Consider the following 25679-nt stretch of genomic DNA (forward strand, 5'->3'; position numbering starts at 1 on the left):
ATGCTCAGGGAGGGGATCATAGAGCCTTTTGAGGCTTCATAATGGGTCTCTCCTGTGGTTATTGCCAAGAAGAGCAATGGCAAACTGAGGTTCTGTGTGAATCTGCATAGTTTGAACCGACATGTGGTGAGGGATACTTTTCCTCTTCCAAATATCAACAAGATATTATTGTTACTTAATGGTTGTAAGTACTTTTCTACTTGACTTGAAAAGTGCTTACCACCAGTTCAAATTGCATGAAGATTTACGCAATTTGACAGCTTTTGTCACCATGGAAGAAACTTTTAGGTTTACAAGGATGCTGTTCGGGCATCCTCGGCAGCTAGCGTGTTCCAGCGGATCATGTCTGAAGTGTTCAAGGGCTTGGATAATGTGAAATTCTTTCAAGACGACATTTTGGTCTTTTGTGTGTCCATCCAGGAACATAACTCCATTTTGAGGTCTGTGTTGGGTAGGCTTAGGGAAGCTGGGCTCACCTTGTGGATGGACAAATGTTAGGTCCTAGTGGAAGAAATTGAATACCTTGGCCATACCATTTCTGGGCAAGGTGTGCGCCCAAGGTAGACTTACTGAAATGTATTCGTTCTTCCCTAGTTCTCCATGATAAGGATCAGTTATGATCTTTCATGGGTTTGATTGAATATTATGCTAAATTTGTAACTTGAGGGTGTTACTGAGGAAGTAATGTGCGTTTATGTGGGGCGAAAGTCAAGAAAGAGCAATCCTTGCTCAGTTTGATACCCAACTCAAAATGTATCTGACTGTGGATGCAAGTGCGTTCTGTGACAGAGTGTGAGAGAAATTACTCTGTCACTAACTGTGAGACTTTAGCTGTTGCCTGGTCTGTAGAGCATTTTAGGACCTTTCTATGAAATCTCACCTGTTGCATTCGTACAGACCATTAACCTTTGGTCAAGGTTTTGAGTCCTGGTGGGGCTGACAAGGGATCTACCAGACTGGCCAGGCTTGCTTCAAGGATGCAAGAGTATAAGTACCAAGTCGAGCACATACCAGGGTGGAAAAATGTTCTCCATGGAGTGAATAGAAGGAGCCACACTCCTAGTTCTTCATAGAAACCTCGCTATTTGGAGGATTATGTTACATACTAGTGACCTTAATGCGTTCCCTTTTCATTCTGCTCCTGGGTATGTTTTTGCAACTTTTTAAGAGTTTCTTACAGCTAGCACCATGCCATGTTGCTGTGGTCTGTTATTTTGTTTTATAGCTATTCTTATGTGTAACATTTTAGGCGCTCAATACAGCTGGTGCCATGCCATTTGGTGTGATCTGTTGTTTTTATTCTTTCTCTTTTTATTTCTTTCGTTTTGTTTCCATGTTGGTGTACAAGGGAAGGAGATGTGTTGTAATGCAGAACCTCTTTATGACATAAGGAGGTTCTTGAAAGGAATGTCGTGACTAGGTGATTCTTCCCTTGGCAGTTGCTTCGTGGCTGGCATAGGAAAGGAACTCTAACCGTATTACCGTGTCATGGTGGTCACTACAACAGTCTCTGTGGCTGGCCACATCAGATCTGTTTGGATTGGGGGCTAATTGAATACTTTGTGGTCCTTCTCGTTTTTGAAGACCTCTGTTGCAAATTTGTTAGAAGGTTGCATTAACTACTTTTCAGAAAGGAAACCTCTCCCTTGGAAGGATCAGGGACCTCCCGTCACTTGTTTTTGTTACAAACTCACACACCCCAACCTCTCTGCACATCTTCCCTCTGTTTACTGAGATGGAAGAGACTGTAGGGTTTTGGGGTCACTCTTTTCACCATTTAAGGTGCAAAGTAGTATAGCAAATAACATTAGGTTCTATGAAGTAGTTGCTTTTTGTTTTTATTTGAAACTTTTCAGAGTGTTTATCAAGGTTACTTAAAGTTCATAAATAAGGCCTTTTATTCATTAAAGTGATAGCCATGGTTGAATTATGTATCCAAACATTAATATATATTTCTATATTTCTCTCTCTCTCTCTCTCTCTCTCTTTCTCTCTTTCTCTTTCTTTTTTTCTCTCTCTCTCTCTCTCTCTCTCTCTCTCTCTCTCTATATATATATATATATATATATACACACACACACACGCGTGTGTGTGTGTGTCATGTTAAAATTGTTTTTCTTTTCATTATATGTTAGTTGGTTTATGGTTAGTTAACCCTTTGGAATTTACACTTTAGCGCAGAAGACACACAAGAGGAGCTCCGTGAGTTTCAGGAAGTGAGTAGAGAATACGAAGCAGAGCTTGAGACACAATTGCAGCATACAGAGAACAGAAATCGTGATCTTTTGTCAGAAAATAACCGTCTTCACACGGAGCTTGAATCCATTAAGGTACAAAATCTCATCATAAAAATATGCTGTGCTTATCTACCACAGACTATGTAACTTTAGGTGCCTCTTTGGGAAGACTTTCCTCTGTACAGTTTATCTCTTGAAATACTAGAGTCTGGGTTCATAAGATGACATCCTTATAGAGTGTCCCCATTTATGAATCTGGTTTGTTAAGTTGTCCTTTTTAGGATGTACCAATGTCAGTCAAACTTGCAGCTAGTATTGTGTCTTGGCATTTGTAAATGTACAATCACAGGGAGCCTGATTCCACCCAGGCATGTTGAAGTCTCATAATGTGTTTGTCTAAGGAACAATATGCTATCCTACATACTTTATCCTTCCTAATAATAGGCTTGTCCTCCTGCCAAGCAGCAGCTCTGGAAATTTGCAACGAAACAAATCTTGAGAAACCAGATTGATTTGTTGGCCATGTGGATGGCAGAAGGGCTTCAGTTAAAAAATACCGGTGGTTGTAAAGGTAAAGGCAGTACAACTCGTACTTCTTAAAAGCAAATAGAAATGGATTCTTTGGCACATATTGCCTGCGTGATCGCTTGTTCTATCGATTTAGGTAATCTAGAGCTGTCTTGATGATGCTTACCTGCACAGGCGGCAGGGAAGAGCTTTGAGGGGGAGGCGAACAGACTAGGGTGTGGTGGGCGCTGGATAGCGTTTGTTTCGCTCTGATGTCATTATTCAGGAAGAATGTCCAATCATGTTCTTTGGCCTACGCCTAAAGTACTGAAGAACAAAGGTGCTTTCTCCTTCTGAACCAGAGGGGTTTAAGAAGCTGAGCCTCTTGTGGTGCATTTGGTGAGAGCTCATCTGTCTTCAAAGAGTCTTGGGACCAGGAAGGGCTTTCGAAGTGAACCTGAAATGTACTGAACCTTGTTCCAGGAGTCTAGGAGTCTAGTTTGACAGCTTTGAGCTCCGAGGTTCATAGGACTTGTTTATTGTTCATTAGTGGAGCGCCAGTAAACTGTTTGAGGGCTGGGGCTGGATATATTTAAAAGTTTCTTTGTTGGGCGTTTCTTACTAGCAATTAATATTTAGTTTCTTCTGTGCAGTCTTAAGCTCATATGTGGACTCAAGTTTCATTCTAGTTTTGTTTTCTGCCTACACAAATCCTTTGCTTTGTGTTACTTTAGATTTACAATGAATCGAGAGCATGTTACTCTATTTTCTTGTAGACTGCATATGGTAATGTTTTGTACAACCGTAACTAAAAGGGCAGGGAAACTTGTGCGGAAAGAAAAATAGCTAATTGTGAATAATAGAATAGAGAAGCTATTGATTACGGACACTGTTAACTGTTTGTTGCAGCCAGCTGAAAGGCGGCACTTAGCCGTGCTGGTCACTTTATTGTAATTAGTTGGCTCATTCGCCTGGCCGAGTTCACTACGTGCATGTGGTGTTCTGGTGGTAAAATCTAGGTCAGTGCTGCAAGGGTCGCCAGCAGTCGGTACACTAGATGGAGAGGGCACAGTCCATTTCCCTCCTCCTTAACTGCTCATGTTTGTTGCCCTCCTTGCAGTGTACTTTGTGCTTTAATGAGGCGTGCTTCATTTGGAGGTTACTGGTTAAGATCTGCTCCAGTATGTACTTTTTGTTACCGGAAATAACAACCCCTTTCCCTCTCGGGCATTGGAGCTGATTTCTCATGTACAGTTAGTCAATCTAGTCGTGTTTAAAGCTCACAGGCAACGTCACGTTATCCGAACAACTCTACATAGGACATTCAGACTGTTTCTGATCACCTCACATGCTGGCAGATACGGGAAACGGAGATACCAGGGAATCTGACTAATCTACCTAGGATCACAAACTATGGTGCATTGGCAAGCTGAGTCCAGTCAGAAGTTAGGCACCGAGTTGCCCTGCTTAAAAGCTTGCTTTTTATTTTTATTGTAAATGATCACCAATTACCTGAAAATAACTCTCCGCCATAAAATCAATACCTTTATTTCAAGAATAATGGCACAAAATAAGAAATGGGGGCGATTCTTCCAATAATCAGACACCCCTGTCAAACTTTAATCTACTAAAACAGTGACAAAATGTTATATGTAAACCTTTATTAGATATTTTAGTAGATAAAACAAAAACAATTGGTTTCCGCTCTTACTTGGAAAATGGTACATTCATATATTAAGTGAATATCTGTTAAAGTTTATCTGGTTGCTGTCTAATTTTGAATAACTTTAAAACGTTTATAAGGTCATAAACTGCATTGTCCTGGGTTTGTTTGTTTGTGTAGTAAGATAAAGCAATGTTGTTTGGGTTTGCCTCTTTGTTTAGGTATTTAGTAGAGTAACCGTGATCCTGATTGTGTAAGAGTTGCAACTTTCCCTGTATCTCATCTTCTCTTTTTTGTGAATCTGTTTTATTGGGTTTTATGATTAGTACAGTACAAGTCATATGAAATAGCAACGATGTTGGGCGTTACAATTAGCATATAAAGACACAGCAGTATCACATAGCAATTTTACAGCTCACACTTGGGGCTATTTACAAAGCTGTCTAGCATGTGACTAATAGGTACATGTACGGCTTACGCTGGACGACAAGCGCAGAGTGAAGGACGGAAAGATAAGGGGAGTAGGAAGGCATAGTGTAGTGATTGCTACTCATCCTGTCTTGCTCCTCCTATGCTGTCACCATGTGGAATGTTGATCTTCATGATGACATTAGAATGTTGGGTTCCTAGCTCTGTGAATTCAGTTGGGAGCTTGGGGCTGAGCTGTAAGGAGACAGCTCCTGGTGGGGTTTTTATTTCCATCCTTCTTAACATCTTGATACATTGTACCATCTACTAAATAAATATATATTCTTACAAGAACCTACGTGGACATGATCTTAATTTAATTCACTACAGATTTGGCGACGATTTGGGCACTTCAACTTTATCTTACTTTAAATTTCAAGCAACAACAAATGGACTTTGTTCAACAAGGTAACCATTTAAGTTTTAATTTCTTCAATAGACTTCCTAGCATACTGGCACGCTAAAAAAAAACCAACAGTGGCCATTTGACCATTCTGGTCGCCCTCATCTCAACAAGCCAGTCCCTGCTATACAGTCCTGCTTTAACTTCCTGCTACTTTTTGAGGCTGGTTCTATAAAGTATAATTTCCTGACTTCCAATTCCTCTCCAACTCTTCGTGACTTTCTATGCTACTTTCAGAGAATGTGCCTCCCATTTCACAGTCACCAGTGCTTGCTTCATGTGTCCCAGTGATTTAATTTACTTTGTTTCAATTTCAATGCCAATGTCCTTCACTTTAACGCCGGCCATGCTGTTTCTATTTTACCTGTGTGACCTCAGCAACTTACTGCTTTTACTTTTGCCTGCTTTACACGTATTCAAAATCTACTGTGATGAGCATTTGAAATCCTTATGGACATTTCGGAACAAGGAGACATGCACACCGTTTGTAGCAAAGTTCAAACTCCGGTGTTGTATGCTCGCTAAGCGACTGTGTTGGGGATTTCTTAACTCCATCAACGTTTCCAAGCAAAGTATGGAGCACGTTTCAAGTTTGTCAAACATCCAACTTTGAAAGTGACAGCATAATGTATTGGCCCTTTCTCTGTGTTCTTTTTGAAACGTTGCGAATTACATTTAAAAAAATAATAATATTAAGTGTCCTACCTATGAAGTTCGTTGAAACCAGCTCGAGCCTTTCATGTTTAAAAGTTGCTCCTCGTGCATATTTCATTCTGCTCCTTCCACGGACCTCTGTGACGTCGTTTCGATGGTTCTTCTTCATGACGCTCCTTCCACGTCAAGTCTGCTGCATGTTTAAGTTTGGTGCAAGTTCGTGCCTGCAGCCACCCGACACGACGCACGAAACGTGTCGCCATTTTGAGATTGGCGCTTTCCTTCCTGATTAAGGCACTCCATGCTTCTTGCCAATCGCGTTTCATGCCAACCACTTTCATAAGCAGTCTGATTTATCATTTTACTGCGGCCTCGGATGAGTCAAAGAGGGACCTTTTACTGAGCATTATACAACGGTGACAATTATACAACAGTGACAACGGTGACTACTTTTATTATTTTATTTTCTTATGTTTGAAATCTTTGTCAGCCTTACATTGGTTTTCTTATTTACTAACTGTGCTCTTGATGGTCTGATCTTTATAATTTATTGTGCTTGATTATTTTTACTTGATCAATTATGCAGATCATTTTATTCATCTCTGCAAAATTCCTTGGCTGAGCATTCTAACCTCTTGTTTAGAGCCATTTTGATGTTCATATTTACATATTGAGATGCAATATTTCCTTATTCAGTTTACTTTTAGTACATTTCCTTGGGGCTCTATAAGTTCGAGTTTTGCCTCAAACGATAAAATGAACGAAAGAAATGGGAATTCTCTATTCTTTCTATGTTTGCTCTATTAGTTTTCAGGAATGTATTTCATTTGCATTTACAATAAGTGTTCGATTTTATTACTTACTATTTATTATGGACTACCATAGTGCTCTAATTATTAGTGGTGTTCAATGTTTTATTCATGCATAATTTTTGAGCATACCTTCATTTTCTTTTATTCATATTTTTGTGAATGAATTTGGTACATGTTCCTATTCTTTAAAAATGTGATCTCAAGCTTTAATATTGGGTTCTAATTCCAATTTTATGATTTATTTTGCAATTCTGCTGTTCAAGTTATAATGAAATATTTCATATTTCTGTATTTCTGATGAAAGTACGTAGGTTATTTACATATACCGGTTTCTAATGTTAATTTCAGGTTCTGTGCACAAAACCTTTTTATGATTTTCTAGAGCTCTATGATTTTATTCTATTCTCATGCCAGTTTTCTCCTTTGCGCAAAGGTGTTATTTCATGAAATTGCCTGGCAATGGAGGTTTTCTTCGAATTAAGTTCGGACTCCGTTGTTGTTATTCTTAAGCTTCATTTATTCTTCTGTCAGGAGTACTTTTTCTTCCATTATTCTAGTTGTTATTTCTGCTGTTGTTTCTGACGTTCGTTGGTTTTCATCTCCACTCCTGTCTGGCCAACAGCTGTGTTTTGGATGTAACTCTCAACCTTACGTCTTCTTATTTTTGCTGTCTTTTATCCTCTTTACTGTGTGATTTCCTTTTCTTTTCTGTCATTTTTCAGGGAGAAGATGTGTTCTATCGCCTTCTATCTCCTATATGTTCCATCTCCTTCTTTATGTTCTTTCTTCTTCGCTTATCTTCTATTCTTCTATTATCTTAGAGTATCTTCTATTCTTTAATTATATTTTTCCCTTTTCCTTCTTCTTAACACTGTTTCCTTCCTGCCTTGTAATTCTCCTTTCTCGTGATGTTTACTATTGTACTCTCTGTATCCTCTTTCTGATGCTGTGTGTACATTCTACATTTTAGTTGTTTTTTATAAAAAATATAAAAGGGGAAGATGTGTAGTGACTCATCCTGTCTTGCTCATCCTATGCTGTCACCATGTGGAATGTTGATATTCATGATGACATTAGAATGTTGGGTTCTTAGCTCTGTGAATTAAGTTGGGAGCTTGGGGCTGAGCTGTAAGGAGACAGCTCCTGGTGGGGTTTTTATTTCCATCCTTCTTAACATCTTGATACCTTGTACCATCTACTAAATAAATATATATTCTTACAAGAACCTACGTGGACCTGATCCTCATTTACTTCACTACACATAGCAATCACATCTCTATCCACAAATTGAGCGTCCTCCAGGGCATGAATGCTGGCGAATGTCCGTCACCGTACATACACGCGTGTACTGTCTTATAGAGCCAACAGGAACACTGGTGCTCAGTGGTATATGAGTGTCAATAAAAGATTCACTGTTAAAAACAAAATTAGGAACTGTGCATATAAAAAAAAAGGGACAAGGAAGGAAAAGAAAAAAGGCATAATGTATACAGATAAACATATAGCCCGTAGCCCCCCCTTGCGTCCATATATGACATGACTCATAACTCCTGTGTCTAACAGCGACGGGCTGCTACCCCATACCTAGAGTGTGTGTCGGCTGGGTGTCACAGGCAGTTTGAATCCGTCAGTGAGAGAGCGGTGTGGCGCATATTTGTTACTACCCACTGGGTTAAGCGCTGCTGTATCTCATAATCTTCTTTTTGTAATATGCCTAGGCAGCCTTGTCTAGGCTGACGCTGCACACTCACTTATGACATCTTAACATTCTACTATTGTGTCACCTTTAGAGTGTGGGGGATTTGTACGCTGGCAGTCAGTTGCCAGCTGTGCCTGGGAGGACTGCAGTGTGGGATCTCTTTCCTCCTTTAAATAAACGAACCTACTTCATAGGACTTGAGAGTGAATCTTTTATTACAACAATTTTGGCGACGCTACGGCTAGGCACAGGCTGCTACAGTGGAGGATTGAGATCCCTACCAGGGAACCCACGAAGTTCATTACTGCGGTCAGGTGTTAAGAAGACCGAGTCTTTGATTGAAGGCTGTGCTGGATATGTGGTACCCTAACCGTTGGTATGAGGCTCTGGTAGAGCGTGCAGCTCTAAGGTCAGTTTACTTAGGCCCTGTCAAGGGCGGTGCGCCATCGGCACCGTTGGGCCTCCTCGAAAAGTGCGCGTTCTCTGTGGAGCTGTGACGGCAAAATCTTGGCAGTGCGAATGTAGCTGTGAATGTGTGCTAGCTCACCTAGGGACATATGTAGGTAGCCTAATACCGGTCGGTAACGGCCGATTTTCGGTAAATATCCCGTTACCGACCGGTATTTAGGCTTTTGCTATGTAGGGGGAAAATTTCAGGATTCGGTAATTTACCAAATAGGTAAAATTACCGATTCGGTAATTTTACCGATTCGGTAAATACCGAATCCTGAAATGAGATGTAGGTGACACTCAAATGAGTGATGTGTAGGGAAAATAATTCGGTATTTAGCACCAAATATATGTTGGTGCTAAATACCGAATTCATTGCAAAAAGCAATATTTTGCTGGACTAACAGTGCCATGTGGCAGACATACATGCCCTTAGGGCATGTATGTGCGCCACATGTGCACACATGCAGGAATCAGGGGTGCAACAGGGTGTCAATGTGACACCCTGCCACCCTTGAATGTGCTCCCCCATTACCGAATCGGTATTTACTGATTCGGTAATGAGGCATACCTTCCCATTGATTCCTATGGGCCTCCAGGCCCATAGGAATCAATGGGAAGGTATGCCTCATTACCGAATCGGTAAATACTGATTCGGTAATTACCGAATTTCTCCGATTCGGTAATATTTACCGAATGATTACCTACATACGAGTTACCACTTCTTAAATACCGAATCGGTAAAGTTCGGTATTTAAGAAGTGGTAACTTGTATGCTACCTACATATGGCCCCTAGTGTCTAGAAAGAAGCAGTGAGGGCATCATCCAAGTAGAGGGAGGAAGCCTGAGTGTCGGACGACACATTTCTTTGATGAATTCCTGCAGCAGTGTTCAGGCGGGGAGGCACAACAGCACTACAGCGTGCTGCCAACGAAGTGAAACACAGCCAACTAATTGAATCACTTGTCTAAGTTCCCATTGGTCGTTGTATCCAGCATTCGTGTGAGGACTGGCCCACATGTTCTATCTTTCCCAGTTCTTATTGGATGTGTTTAAGAACTGGTGAGTCATCGATTGGCTGTTTCTTTTCAAGCTCGTGCCTGCAGAGTATTTCTTTTCATTAGGAAACACTGCCACCTGGTGGAGGAAAATTCAAGCTGTGTTTTAAGTTAAATACTCCACAATCAGAGTTTTTAGGTCTTGCCTAGCTTTGCAGCGCAAAGCACTGCTCGCGCGGCAAGAGATTTTGGGGATGAGGGGTTTTCAGAAAGGGACTCGAAGCTCCGCCCCTCATTTCCATTGGCTTGCGTCACCGTTTATGCTAAACGGTGGCCTGCCATTTGAAATGGGGTATTTTGGTTGCCGCCCTTTCGCTTTTTGGTCTGGCCCATCTGGACTGGCTCGTCTGCTTTGCGTCTGTCGCAAAGCACTTTCTTATCTTTCTGGGGCCATGTGTTTCTAATTAGCGTGGAGGAGCGCACTGCCCCCGACCTCTCAAAGGAAAAAAATCTTGGTTTCGTCAAGATTTTTTTTTCCTTTGCGAGGTCGGGGGCTGTGTGCGCCTCCACGCTAATTAGAAACACATGGCCCCATAAAGACAAGAGATCGATGCTTTTTTTTTTTTTAATGGTGAATAGTCACAGCCAGCTCGTGGTCCCTGCCAACCCTACATCTGCTTTCTTAAACCTCATGCAGATACGAACCACTGCGGGTTGTTTAAGCAGAGCTTTCGGTATATACATTTTTCATTTTGTGTGCTTGTAGCAGGGCTGTTGGTAGCAAGACGGTTTGGAGGACAATGGGACAAGCTGCCCGTTGGATGGTTGCCTCCCAGTGCGGAGGTGCGGGGGGGCTGGACGGCCTTCCTAGGACTGACTGAAGGCTGCCTCAGCGGTGGAACCTCTCTGTGTGCCGGCCTTCTGTGTTTGTGTGCTCAGAGTGTTTGCAGAAGTTTTAAACTGCACTGTTACTGCGTGTCTCCTCATTTCTGCTGTTTGTTCAATAATTGATCAAACTTATAGCTGCCATTGTATTTCGTGTTTGTGATTGGACGGGGTGCTCAGCAAACATGGTGAGGTGTAGTTTAGTTTGCGCAGTGTAACTTGGCTGTGTAATCATCGCAGTGTAACAGATGCTGTCAGCACTGCCTCTGGTGGGAAAAGAGGATGAGACAGAAGGGAAATTGAGTTGGTAGATTAATCCTATTGTACTCTCAGCTGCAGCCCTAAAAGTAAGTGCTCGCATCCAGTCCTAGAAGCCTCAGCCGCGCGAGGCTCCCAGTGAAGTCTGGGAGCAATGTGGCTTCTCGGTCACACAGACCCTGGGAACCTATGGCCACGGTAGGGTAAACTCCCCCGTAAGAACGGGGTCTTCGAATGTGTCAGAAGAACTTGGAAGACAAGTGCACCCAGCTATACACATGGTTTATTTTGCAGCAAAAGCAGATTCGATTTTGAACGCGTATCCATTATCATGACCCTATTTTCTATTCTCTATCTCCTCATTTCTACCTTCCTTCTCCCTCCCTTCTTCCTTCCTCTTTCAGGAGCGCCTCCCTTACTTCTCCTTCCCTCTCCTTATTCTACTTCCCTTCCTTCCCTTCTCCCTTAGTGTCCTTTCTTCCAGCAGCACTTGTCTTCTCTCCATTCTCCCCTGCCACTCCATTGAATCTTTTCTCTCTTTCCTTGCACCATTTCTTCTTTTGTTCTTACTTCCTTCCTACCCTTTTCTTTGTTCCTCCCCTTCATTCATGCATCTAGCATCCATTCCTTTTGACTTTCTTGCCCTCCTATCTGCTGCTGCAACAAAGCTCGCAGAAAACCTCTGAAACACACGTGTGGTGGGTGGTTTGGAACTTGGTCGTGGAAGCCTCTAGGGGTGGGTGGCGGTATGTGGTGATGATCGAGTGAGAGAAGAAATCTAACAGCAGTCTCAATTCCCTGTTAATGCGTTGCACCTTCTATATTACATTATGGATAATTACATCACATTGTGTTACATCATAATTCCATCACTAGGGTTGCAGACTCACGCACGCAGACTATCCTCATGTTTGGCTACAAAAGCATTTTTTGCTTGTATTTCATACATTTTACTCCACGTGTACATTTTCGATGCAAACAATCTATTTTTCTCCCTCGCTCCTCACCATATGAGGGTGTTTGGAGAACTCGTATTATTCATACACCTTCATGCCACCATTTTTGGTGCAGTGTTACATGTATATTCAAAGTGGTAAAACGCAATGGGAATGATGGTTTGAACTCGCAAAGTTCTGACGTTTTGGAAAATTCCAGAATGCCGCTCCCTATTTCTAAGCTAGAAACGCTAAATAATCAAAACTTTTGCCTACTTAAGTTTCACTTCGGTGCGTAGATCTTCCACCTGTAAATGTCACCAGGGTCTGTCGCTTGCAGAGCCAAGTAATTCTTTTTGGGCCACCTATAATGTAGGTGCATAAACAAAATTCTGCTATTTGAGCGCATTGGCCAAATTAATTAACCCATTTGCATGATTCGTTTAAGTTAAAAAAGAAAACGACTTAATTTTCAAGCGCAAAATCGCTTTTGTGATTCACCGACAACAAATGTATACTCGTAAAAAAAAATCAGTTTACTCATGCATAACATTACCCTGATATAGTCCAATATTATACATGACCCAAATGCTTTCCGTGGGTTGTGGCTATGGGCCTTCCAGTGTGGGACTGCTGTAAAAAGTGTGTTGATACCCACGCCCTCCCATACTTGTAGTCAGGGCTTTAAGGGGAATGAAAAAACTGGGAGGTCTCTCAAAGGTGCGTGGCCAAGGTAATTAAGGGCGTGGCTTAAAAACACTTAAGCTAAAAATCTGTGCTCACTCAGCATAGTTTGCCGCCCGACTTGTATTTTGCTGTTTCTGTAATTTCATCCAGATATATCATACAACAAGTAACATCATACCTACACGTCAGGACTATTGCCTTTGTCAATGGTTGTTAGTTGCATTAGATAAATAAGCAGCAGCCATGGCTTGTATATAATGTTGAAAAGGCTTCCACTTAAAGCCCTGGTGACACCGCAACAATGTTGCTGCTCCTGAGTTTTAAAAAGAGAAGGGAAATCCAGAGAGAAAATTACTCTCTCCAAAGGATTTCCCTTTCCCTACAACGCTCTCCTGGCATGTCACATGTCTGCCACTTTCCTAGTAGGCCACTGGAAGCGAGGAAAACTGCTGGTACGTGATTCAACACTGAGTGAGGCAGGGATTGGAGAAGGTTCTTTTTGTCTAGCTTGCAACCGAAAGGCTGGCGGGGCTGGGGCACAGTCAACCGCTATGAGGCTGGTAAAGTCAGTCACAAGACAGGACAGTAGACTGACTGGGGCAGGGTCACTCGCTAAATCCCTAAAAGTGAGGGAAAGTCAGCCACGTGCCTAAGTCAACTGTAACAGCGTGACTGAGTTGGGGTTAAGTAATCCTTCCTCCTATCAACCTTCAGAATGATGGTCGGACGGGGAGGGAATAAGACAGGCTTCAGCCAGGTTTGAATGGGACCATTCAGACCCAAAGCTTCAGTGTGCCTGTGACTCAGTGTGCCTGCGTGTGTGATCACGTGCTTCGGTGCACCCGTGCACCCGTGTGCCTCTATGTATTAGTGTGTCTGTCTCACGGGGTGCGTGTGTTTCTCAGCGTATGCATGCTTATGTGCCCGTTTGTAGTGCGGTTTGTATGTATGTCTGTTTGGGGGGGTCAACAGGGGGTGAAAGACATTGTCATTTACAATGCCATTACTTGATTAATGCTTCACGAGGGGAAAAAAACAATAACATTTTCAATGCCAATAGCTCAAAACAATGTCATTGCGAGACCTATTGCATTGTAAATGCTTGTTGTGCTAAGCAATGGATGAGACCATGGCAATTGCCACACCACCTCCATTTCTGGTGTTGCCTGATGAACCTCCAATTCAATGGGAAGATTGGGTGGAATGTACTGAAAATTATATTTTGCCTCTGAATGGTGCCAGATTTGCTGTTAGGAAGAAAGCTCTATTGTTGGCATCTCTGGGAAAATTGGGACAGCACGTGTTAAAGTACTTACCTCCTGTTCGTGATGCTCAAGGTGAGGTTATTGGTGATGTATACAAGGAGGTCGTGCTGCGTTTGCCAACAAGATTTGCGAAATTAGTGAATGTGGTAATGTGACGCTACAAGTTCTACACGCAGCCTCAATGGTCTTCCGAGAGCATTAATGATTTTGAGGCTAGATTAGGAGAGTTGTCTACTAAGTGCCAGTTTGGACAGATGATGGAAGAGATGATTAGGAACCAATTGATTGTCCAGTGCAACAGTAAACAAATTCAGGAGAGACTGTGGGCAGCCATAAATCTCACTTTGAAAGAGGCAATAGCAATTGCAAAGGTGGTGGAGGAATCCGAAAAATGCATGCGGGTAATGAGGAATTCAAATTCAGATAACACATTTTCTGAACTTGCAGCTCTGTTGGATGATTGTGATCAAGTTAATGCAGTTGGGGGCAAATCCCAGCTAGCCAGTGGGAACACCAGCAAGAATGGTGGTGGGGAAAACTCCTCACCTGTGAATGTGCAAGGAAAATCATTTTAAGTCTGTTTTAGATGTGGCAGCAATTATTGCTTGTCAGACTCAAAACAATGTTTTTGCAGTGGGAAAAGATTGTCTCAAATGTGGTAAAAAAGGACACATAGCGCATATGTGCAAAGTACCGGAGAAGAGGGTTGCTATAATGGAGGATGAGCAACTGGACTACAGAGTACTTATCGTACAGGATGAAAATGTGTTGGAAAGGCCTAACCAGGAGAGGAGGATGGCTCGTCCAAAAGACGATTTTGAAATTAATGGCACAATGTTATCTTTAATGGTGGACACTGGTTCTCTCTACACCATAGGCCCTAACAAATTATTTGATGCTACTTGCCGTGGAGGAGCGTTAATCACATTGTCCTCAAAGTGATCAAGGAGCAGACATTGGAGTCTTAGGATTCATGAAGGCGAGTATCAAATGTGCTGATTGGCAGACCACTGGGAAAATGTATGTGGTCCCTGAGGGTCCATCCATTTTAGATTGGATACACCAGTATGACCTTGGCATCACGGTCAACCCCAGGGCTGATAATCGAGTCATGGTGGTGGATGCGTATGACTTGGATGACTTGTTGTCTCATCATGGAGAAGTTTTTGAGAACAGGTTGGGGGAGTTCAAGAACGATGAACTCAAGATCAAAGTGAAGGGTAATGTTGTTTCCATCAAACATCCAGCTAGGTGGATACCGATGGCTGCGAGGGCGGAAACAAGGAAGATTATCCAGCAGCTATTGAAGGATGGAGTAATAGACACGGTAAAGGCAACCAAATGTTTGTCTCCAGTGGTTATTACTAAAAAATCGGATGGGTCTCTTAGATTTTGTGTGGACCTCCGTAGCCTCAACCAAAATGTAGTCATGGATAATTTTCCATTGCCCAATATTGATGAACTCATTTTAATGTTGTCTGGGGGGAAGTTCTTTTCAAAAATAGATTTGAGGACTGCATATCATCAGGTCAAACTCCATCCACACTGAAAACACCTCACATCATTCATTACTTTGGAGGGCACCTTCCAATTTTGTAGACTTCCTTTTGGTCCATGCTCCGCCGCGAGTTTGTTCCAGTGGTTAATGATGGGGATTTTGTCTGATCTGAGTAAGGTCATTGTTTTTCAGGACAATATCCTGGTATTTGGAAAGGATGAGGTCGAACACAACTGTATGTTGAATGAAGTGTTAACTCGCATTAGTTACGCAAAGAGAAGTATGTTTTCTTTGTGCAGGAAGTGGAGTATTTGGGCTACATGATTACTAGGAGTGGAGTGAAGCCCAAGGTGATATTGGTGAGTGCGATTGTCAATGCTGAAGTTCCACATGACAGAGATACCCTCCGATCTTTCATGTGATTAGAGGAGTATTACTCCAAGTTTGTTCAAGATTTTCCCCTTAAAACCAAACCCCTTAGAGAGTTACTGAGGAAGAGTAGGAAGTCTGTTTGGAGGGAACCGCAACAAAGGGCATTCCTGGCTGTAAATAAACAATACCGCTCATGCTGGTGTCCTTGCACCGTTTCAAAATACTTTGAAGACCATTGTCACGGTGAATGCCAGTGCGCTCGGATTTGGGGCAGTTTTGTCCCAGGTGCATGGCAAGGAAGAGAAAACTGTAGCGTTAATTAACTGACATGAACGTAACTACTCAGTCACGAGCGTGAGGCTTTGGCTGCCGCTTGGGCTGCTGCTTACTTCAGGGTGTTCTTGTGGGGAGGGGTGTTCATCCTCAGGACAGACCACAAGCTCCTAGTGAAAGTGTTAGGGCCTTGTGGGACCAGGAACTGCTCTGGACGGTTGGCGAGTTTAGCTGTTAGGTTGCAAGATAATGATTGTTGAGTTGAGTATGTCCCGGGATATAAGAATAGGGTGGCTGATTGCCTTTCAAGTCGGCCTGATGGAACTGCTGAGTTGACTGAGATAGTTACCTAGGATGTTGTAGCAAGTGTGGAAGATATCACTGAAGGTTTGAGAGCTTCCACTTCCAAAGATGAATGGATGAGAGCCATGGAGCTGGATTTAACACTTCAGTGTGTGTTGAAGTTAATGAAGGGGACTGTCAGGGTGGAGAGTGCACTACCTCATACGGCCAAACCATTTATTACGGTAGTTGATAAGTTGTCTGTACTTGGTGGTTATCTTTTAATGACTAATGAAATGTTTGTGCCTCCGACTTCCCTTGGGTCACGCTTAATGAGCATGGCTCATGGGGGTCATTTTGGACAGATGTTGACCACCAAGAGGGTCAGAGAAAGAATTTGGTAGCTGCTCATGGACGGTGAGATTAAGGAATGGATCGTGAGTTGCGGTGTTTGTAAGGATTCTGAAATTTTTTTGAGAGTGGGTTTGGTGAAATTGCATGAGGTGCAGCATGTGTCCGAAGCTAAGAAAGTATGGGAGGAAATATGTTTGGACTTCATTGGGCCGTTCTCTTTTCTTTCTGAACAGGATGGGTTTGCAGCTGTTCTGGTGGATGCCAAGTTCAAGTGGGTGTAGGTTGCGTTCATGAGGAATATTACCACCACTTCTACTGTTGATTTTCTTAGTGATGCGTTTAGGAGGGAGGGAATACCTTCTGTAATACTTACGGATAATGGCACACAGTTAAGGTCAGAGGAGATGAAATTATTTTTGGACACCGTGGGTGTGAGAAATGATTATTTGTCACTGTACAATCCCCAGGGAAATTGACTCATGGAGAGAGTCAACAGGCGGGTCAAAGGGATGATGCAATTGGCGGTGCAGCGCTGGTATGTCTGTCGAGGGGGTAGTGAGGGGACATGCTGTGGGCATATAGCACTGTGGTCAATACCACTTCAGGGATACGCCCTTTCGAAATGATGTGTGGCAGGTGCCCTTGGACCAAGTTGGTACCGTCATGGATGTGTGAGAGGTTGACAAGAGGTCAAGTGTGAATAAGACTGTGGAAAACACTTTATTGCAGCTGGAGATTTGGTCAAGGTCAAGCCGGGTGGTGGTGAAAAGGATTTAACCAAATTCCGTGGCTCATATAAAGTTCAAGTGGTGGGTGGTAATTGGGTCAAATTGGAAAACATCCAAACCTGGAACCTCAGGAGGTTGGCTTTGTATCAGAGACAAGGAGAGGTGTTGAGGAGTTCCGTTGTTGACGGAGATGCGTCAGACTCGTGTTCTCCTTTGTTGTTCATGAAAGATTGCGAATTCACAATTGATTTGGGAGGTGGTAGGTCTCAAGCTACTCCCAATGTATCGGGAGGAGATGGGGCAATGGTTCTTCTGGACAGTGTGAAAGTCATACCTCAAGAACAAATGGTTCCACAGGGCAGTGGTGCCATGATCATTCCTCAGGGCAGGAGAGAGATGAGAGAGAGAAAGCCTCCTGGCTATTTGTGGGATTATGTTTGTGATTGAATTGCTTACCACCCTTTTGGTATAGGTTTCCTTGTGGTGTGTGAGGGTTCGTGTTATGTAGCCCAACCTTTCCACGGTACCTTTTGTGGGTCTCTGATCTGTTTGTGTTGTTGTGTCCTTTGTCTTTCAGGATATCTGTTGGGGCAGGTGTGTTTCTGTTGTTGCAGTTTTCTTTGTTTCCCAAGATACGGAGATGTGTTGTAATATGCTTAGGCAGTCTTGGCCAGGCTGAGGCTGCACACTCACTCACCTATGACATCTTAACATGCTACTAATGCGGCACCTTTATAATGTGGAGAATTTGTACATTGGCGGTCAGTTGCGAGCTGTGCCAGGCAGGATGCGGTGTGGGGTCTCTTTCCTCCTTTAATTAAGTGAACCTATTTCATTGGACTTGAGAGGGAATCTTTTATTACAACACTTCTGTAACCAGCTCTATGTCCTGAATTATGTCACCATATACCATCACTGCAGTGGCCATGAGGATGAGGGTAACTAACCTGCTGGGGCAGTTAAACTTGGGGAAGGTCATTGTGCAGGCACATAAATCACTCCGTATGCATGTGAACACCGTGAAGCAAGTCACAGACTGCCATAATGAGATTCTGCGTCACAAAGATACCTTAGCATGTAGTATATATTTACCAATCTTGATGTTATTGGTAGGTTGGAACGATACTTCTGTCTGTTACCGGTATGGAAATTCATGGTACATTAACCTGTATTGTATTGCTGTATCAGCAGTGCTCCGCATTAGGCCTATTGCACTGGGCAAAGTTACATTTGTTGTCCACACTGGCATTAATTTACTTGCAAACGTGACTGCATCAAGTGGTGCTGTTGCTGTATCACAGGATGTATGTATGGCAGTGGTTTAGGACAAAAAAGTACGATTTCATGCAGCATCTAATGGTAAGGAAGACAGCATGGCTATCTAAGTGCAGTGTTTGCCGTCCGTTTCTATGCCTGGTGTACGTACAGTAATCAAGAAAAAGTGTGTGCATCCTATTCCTGTGAGTATGTTTTAAGTATAATGGAATTTGTGTGTGTGTGTATATACTGAAATCCGCTAGGTACCACACACATGAAAGTAGAATGCGTGCATTCAAACTATCCCGATGCCACGTAGTTTATTGGTAACTATTTATGATACGTTTCGGCCAGAACACCCGGCCTTGTTCACAACAAAAATACATATATTTTTATGTTATTTATTTTTGTGACTGAACGTGTATATGATGGCCCTTGTGGAAGGACTAATCACTTTGCAAAGAAATAATGTACCACATAGAAATTTGCCATAGCTAGAGGGTTATGTAGTTTCAAACATCTTCCTTAAGCCTGAAGATTGGGAGGGAAAACAAACCCGGTTTTGGAAGACTTTAATTTGAGTAAAAAGGTCAGAGACAAGATTGTATAAATATGTGCCTGCTCTGAAATCAGTTGCAGTTTTTGTGTGATTTTGAATATATTATGTTCTTGCATGTATTTATTGCATGCATTGTGAGACCAAATCGTTAATACTAAGTATGCAAACTAAACGTCAGGACAGGTTGAAAGGGATCATAGTTTGCAAAGGACTGGACATTGCTCACTGCATCAGACTGTCAGTGTGTCAAGGTGTTGCAGTTAAAGCATGCAGTGAAGGTTTACAGGATGGAGAGCGCAGAAAAAGATGAAATACATCCTGTAAGACAAGCCACTGATTAAGACTTCATCAGGTTGCACTGTGTTTAAATTATGACTTCCAAATGTGGTGACTGCGGAGAGTTCTAAAACTGTCATGTTTTTTCCTTCACTGCCCTTCTGCATCCTTTTCGGCTGCTGCACCCATATTAGGATTCTAATAAATCGTGTTGCATTCTGATTTCAGAATTAAAGGTAATGTAAACGAGTAGAATCCCACCTGCCACCTCACTAAAATTTAGACGTCACTTTGTGTTTTTTTGTGGAGATCAGTTATTTTTTCCCTGTTTCATCGACCTAGAAACTGACAGGTATGGAGAATAAACAGATTAGCTTAACAGAGAGGAAGACCAGTTTCTCGGCGTCACTGGTCAGAAGATATTAGGGTTATTGCCATGTACTCCTGGTGCCTTGGGACCTGCAAAACTGTTGAATCCAAACTGGATGGACTCATGCTCTGTTTAGCAGTTTACTCTTTCAGGATCGGGGGTGGGTCGAAATCAGTAAAACGTACACTGATCGTTTGAAATAGCTGGCGCTTCGTGGCAGTATGTTTTTGCATGGAAACCATTGATATTGGATTATGAATTTCAGACGGGCCGACCCAGATGAGTTATTACAAGCATTGATAACAGTATAGATTGGGGAAAGATGATATTAAATAAAGAATAAAAATGTATTTTGATCTCGGAGGTTGCTTTAAATGAATGTAAGTGCAATGTAGAATGCTAAGGAGCGTGTCGGTCATAAATAGAAAATTGATTTTGGTTATTGTAAGAAAGGCATTGATCTGGGAGAGTATTGAATGTGCAGCACATTGCTGGATGTGGATTGCTCCTCTCTAGTATAAACTTCTTTACCTGGAAACCTGTTTCATTTAGTGAATTCTACTTGTGGCTTCCACAGTATGAATAGGCGGCCGTGCCTATTCAGCTTTTTGGGGCGGTGTGGAGCAAAATACAGGTGACTTTGTGTGATGGGATGATTTGGACTTCTCCCTGGAGACCCTTTAATGATAAAGCTGTCAGATGCTTACAAAGCGACAGAGGCCATCTCTTACACCAGCCACAATGAGCAGGATGCAGCCCATGCAGACAATGTCTAGCCTTTTGTCTGTAGACTATTGGAAGGCTGGCTAGCATGTTCTCTCCATACATCATGACTCTTAAATGTTGTAGTATACTTAGAGGACTTTCGAGGTGCACAAAGAAAACATACCTAGATAAGCTTTACACAGTTGCCACAGGATGCTCCAAATTACAAATTTGGCCTGCCTTTCATCAGAGAAAATCTCTTTGTGGACAAAATTGAGGAATTGACTAAACAATTCTACCAGTGCCGGTCCACTGCAAGGGTTTTAGATCCACATTCACAAAAAATGTTTTTGCTTCCGTTGAAAGTCCAACCTTTCCTACAAACCCCTTTCCACTACAAATCCCTTTCCAACTTTTCCAGTTTTCTCGGTGACAGCAATACTTTTGCACTATTTGTGACGCAAGATACCAGCACTAGTACTGTACCGATTGGGCACTTGCGAAAAAAAGCAGAGCATTAAAAATCGTGATTTCAACATAAAATAAATGAAGTTTAAAGATGGAAGCAGTGTCCGGCTTTCTAAGGCTGAAAAATGCACCTCTCACTACTTTTGCGTTTTGGTTGGCAGTTTCCTCTTAGGCGGGCATATCCATTTAAAAAATAATTACAAAGCCCAGGCAGGCGCACACTGGGAGTTCTCTATGGCAGGTTCAGAAGAACGTTCATCTAAAAAAATGCATATATCATTGGTAATGAACAGAGTAGAAAATAATGTAGGTTGGAAAAGGTGTAGGAAACCGTGGCACAGTAAATCCCCAGCTGAGCTCCTATTTTAATATTTATGGGATTAGTTTAATGATTAAGGGTGTAGCCTGGCCTCCAAATGAGACTTGAGTAGATATGTCTAATCTGGAGACTCTTGCATACAGTACTTGAGATTCAAAGAATGAATATTTATACGAATGTGAGAGGAGCTTCCTTAGAGCTGCGATCTTGTATTCCTTGCCAACCTGCTTTCAAACAAACACATGAGCAGTCACTAGATACTTGGTGCTTAAACCCAACTGTGCTTCCACAGCCTGGGTTTCTAGATGATTACCCTGCTCATGGCGCTGTTGTTCCCCCGCTTGACATTCTCACAATCACTAATGCTGGATCACAAGCTGATCTCAACTCCCCAACAGGAAAACACCATTGTAGCTCAGCGATGGGTAGAATTTCCTGTTCTTTGTCGTGGATGTAGAAATACACTTAAAATGTGAATAGTGTGTTGGTACTGTAAGATCATGATCTCTCGTTTTGATGCCTATTTTTTTATGTTATGCCTTATCTGCCTTTTTTTCATACACCTTCCATGTTTGTATGCCATCAGTGTTCTTTCTGCTGCTTACTGCATCTTTCTGATCTCTGACTTTTTCTATAAGCCACTTCCCTTTTACATTTTGTTGACCAAACTTTCTGTTCACCACACACTCTAGAGTGATGTTCTACCATCTAATCTTGTTTTCTACTGCGTAAACATTAAAAAAAAATAATTCATAAGCTTTTAAAAGTTGCTGTTGATAATTTGTTGCCTTGCAGTTTTTTCAGCATCTGCTTTTTTAATTCAAATTTAGGAAAAGTTTAAAGCACACCATTCCGAAGACTACAGACAGATCTCTGCACTAGAACATGATCTAGCACAAACAACCGCAGTTAAGGATCAGCTGCAGAAATATATCAGAGAACTGGAACAATTAAATGACGACTTGGAAAGAGCTAAAAGGTTTGTGAATATCTTGAAGATCTGTTGACCAAACAGGTGTGAAGTTTAAATTGCTGCATGCAGTCCCACTTAGAAATATCAATGTCTAAGCCTATGAGGCCGAAAAACACATTTCCTTCTACAGTAGACCGAAGCCTCAAGCACAGTTAATTTCAAATAAAGTTGTATATGATGGAGGGAACGACTTTCCAAGCTGAGACCCCCAGACCAGAGCTTGTATCTATTTAATGTGTCCTTTGTGAAATGACATGGTTTATAATCCTGGCTCACTCCTTGTGTGTCCAGCTCAAATCACTTAATTTTCTGTTGTCTCCCGTCCACTAGCTACCAAGGTTGAAATTGCTTGGAAATTAGCTAGCCAACAACCTACATGTTATCATATAATACATATAACTGAAAAGTAATCTTGTGAAATATCCCTTTCACTTAAAAACGAGCATTGCAATCATTATCTTGTGTTAGCTAGCTAACAAGCACAATGGACTGTACCTTCGGATGGTCTCATTTGAAAATAGATGTGCTGTGGTATTATCTTTAAGCTTTCATATGCTGGGCCTCGCTTCCACTGTGTATACATGGAGATGTTTAGCTCTCATGTTCAGATATAGTACACTGTCAGAGCAATATAATCTAATGTCTGAAAAATCACACATGAAAATAAAACTGTATGTTAACCAGCCCGTCCCCCTAACATACACTCCACTATGAATGTGTGTATACACAAACATTTCACAATGGATATATTTGAATATTGATATGCATACATTTTTTTGCACCACTGTATTAAGTGAGGAGTTTTCAAGTTGGCCATTGTTGAGCATGAGTAGCTCATTCTTTGCTTGTTTTCACTTAGCGCCTCATTATGATAGCCTTCGATTTACGTCTGACCGACATCACATCGGGGACGCGACTGCCCAAATAGCTGTCGGCGGTCCCGCCAATAGCAATACAATGCAACCGCCTTCAAGGCGGTTGCAAAGTGTATGTTATGTATTGCGGCGTGTGCTGCGTGCTGCAGCACATGCCGCAACACAAAAAATACACTTTGAGCATATCCCTACACTATGTGGCAGGCACCAGGCTGTGCCTGCCACATGGTGCAGGGATGTGTAAGGGGGCAACATAGGTGCCCCCCAAAACTGTGGGAAAAGGAGTCCCACTACGGGTCCCCAATATCCCTTTCCGGCAGCCTTTTCATGGCAGGTAAACCACCATAAAACGCCCGGCGGGGAGGGACATCATAATCCCTTCAGCGGTGCCTGACAGGCACCTCCACCATTGTAGGGAGATTCAATTTCCCTCCGACGGTCCAACGGGTTCCTTGAACCCATCAGATCCGTGGCGGTCGGTCTCTCCAACCGCCACCCATCCGCCCGCCATCCTAATGTGGCAGGCGGAAAACATCATTACGATGGCGGTGGGACCGCCACCGACCGGCTGTCGGTGGCCGTTTCACCATCATTGTAATTAGGCCCTTAGTGTTTTGAAGTTTTTAGTTCCACATGCACAATTAGAATAACCAAACTCAAGTATCTGAATGCGGAGTTAAAAACCATGACTGAATAAAATAATCATAGTCTGTAGGCTGGGTCTGGAGCGCAGTGTAAATTGATTATTTTGCAGTGGGGTGTTTACATTGGTAGTACCTTAGGCCACATATTTTGCATATGTAGATACTGAAATTCCTTTGTCATAAGAATCTATGATTGCAGCATCTTGAAGTTCGCAAAATTAATTTATAATGCGTTTTGTTAATGCAGAGCAACAATAATGTCATTGGATGATTATGAGCAGCGCTTAAACCAAGAAATGGAAAGGAATGCCTTCCTGGAGAGTGAGTTGGACGAGAAGGAAAACCTCCTGGAGTCTGTGCAACGCCTGAAAGACGAAGCCAGGGGTGAGGAAATACAATGCATGACTTAAATTGAGAAACAGTTTTTATATCAGTTTGAGTACGAAAACAGATGACAGTTCCGATGCTTGTACATGTTTAATTTAGCTCAAACCTACCCACAGAAAAACAGAGCGATTAACGCAATGGTGGGTTTGTAGTGGGAATTGGAGAAGAATGGGAGAGAGGGTAAGTGAGAGCTTGGCACAACATCATATGGTGAGGATATATTGAATTCAGGCTTACTGCAAGATTTGGGAAGTGAGGTTACTGGCAGAGCTTCAGATGGGAGATTAGGTTGGTCGGAGTTGCTATACGTCAGAGGTGGGCTAGCATACGGGTGGTTACCCTGACATACAACATTGTTCTGTGTAGAAGCTGTGGGTCATTTGTTTAATCCTTCCTATCTCAATACATTGTGTATGTGTTAGTTGGATAAATGACACTTTTTTCTCCAGCATGTGGATAGTCAGATAGCTTAAGTTTTATATAAACCACATTTTTTCATTTCTTGATGTTACTGTTACTTTGAATGTTTTATCAGAATTCAACTGTACGATAGCTTAGTGACCCCTCTGTTTCTGTTTTAGATTTGAAACAAGAGCTTGCGGTGCAGCATAAACAAAGAAAAACAAAGACATGCGTCGAAGGCTCATCAGAGGTGGAAAAATGTGACATAGCAATTCAAGCAAGTGTGTCTGTGCCTTCAACACCTTTGATGCATAGGGGCTATGGTGCTAGTTTAGGCACCCCACTCTCATGTAAGAGAAGTAAGTAAAGCTGTGGCTTATAACGATTTGTAAAATGCAGTTGCCGCGTCTATCTAAGTTTTAGACTGACCCAGAAATGCACTTTAGATATTTCTGTGATTATTTGATACCCTTTGAATCAGTGCAGGTGATTAGTTACCTGAAAGGATAGATCTGAAAATTGTGGAGCCTAATGTCTTTGTAAATTTTAATGTGCCCTTTTAATTTTTCCCATGTTTTGAAGACAGCTTTTCGGTCACACATCTCACCCCAGCTGGACGAATATCTGCGCTGAAAATTATTGGAGATCGTCTTAGAAAAGTGGAGGTAAGTTGTGTATTGGAAATCATTAAAGCTGATACGGGTTTGACTGTGTTTGCTGACCATGAGTACGGATAGTATGTCCTAGGTAATAACACATTCGTTTTAGAAGGGTACGTTTCAAAGCAATATACATCAAGTTACTTTTGCTTCAACAACACAGGTCTGAACAAAGTCCACTTGATGACAAAAAAAATAAAACAGTACCCGAAAACTATAAGTCAGGCGGCATCCATTTTTGTGTTAGCACATTAACAATTCTGCATGACACATTTCTTAACCTCACCCAGGCTGACTGGTAAGAAGCTGGTAAAATTGATATTGGGGACACAAAGAACCCTAATTCTTCAACAATC

At 42.2% G+C, this 25679-nt stretch overlaps 1 protein-coding gene across 1 annotated transcript in view; it reads left to right on the plus strand.

The window, feature by feature from the left end:
• The window catches only part of LOC146789745 (nuclear distribution protein nudE homolog 1-like), a 119073-nt gene that overhangs the window by 69633 nt on the left and 23761 nt on the right, over positions 1-25679 (plus strand). The window contains exons 6-10 of the mRNA XM_085630135.1: positions 2177-2330; positions 22214-22362; positions 24123-24259; positions 24844-25023; positions 25247-25329. Coding sequence (XP_085486261.1) covers positions 2177-2330; positions 22214-22362; positions 24123-24259; positions 24844-25023; positions 25247-25329 — 703 coding nt within the window. The remainder of the gene's footprint in view (positions 1-2176; positions 2331-22213; positions 22363-24122; positions 24260-24843; positions 25024-25246; positions 25330-25679) is intronic.

Source organism: Triturus cristatus, chromosome 10 (genome assembly GCF_964204655.1).
Source record: "Triturus cristatus chromosome 10, aTriCri1.1, whole genome shotgun sequence".
Lineage (NCBI taxonomy): Eukaryota > Metazoa > Chordata > Amphibia > Caudata > Salamandridae > Triturus > Triturus cristatus.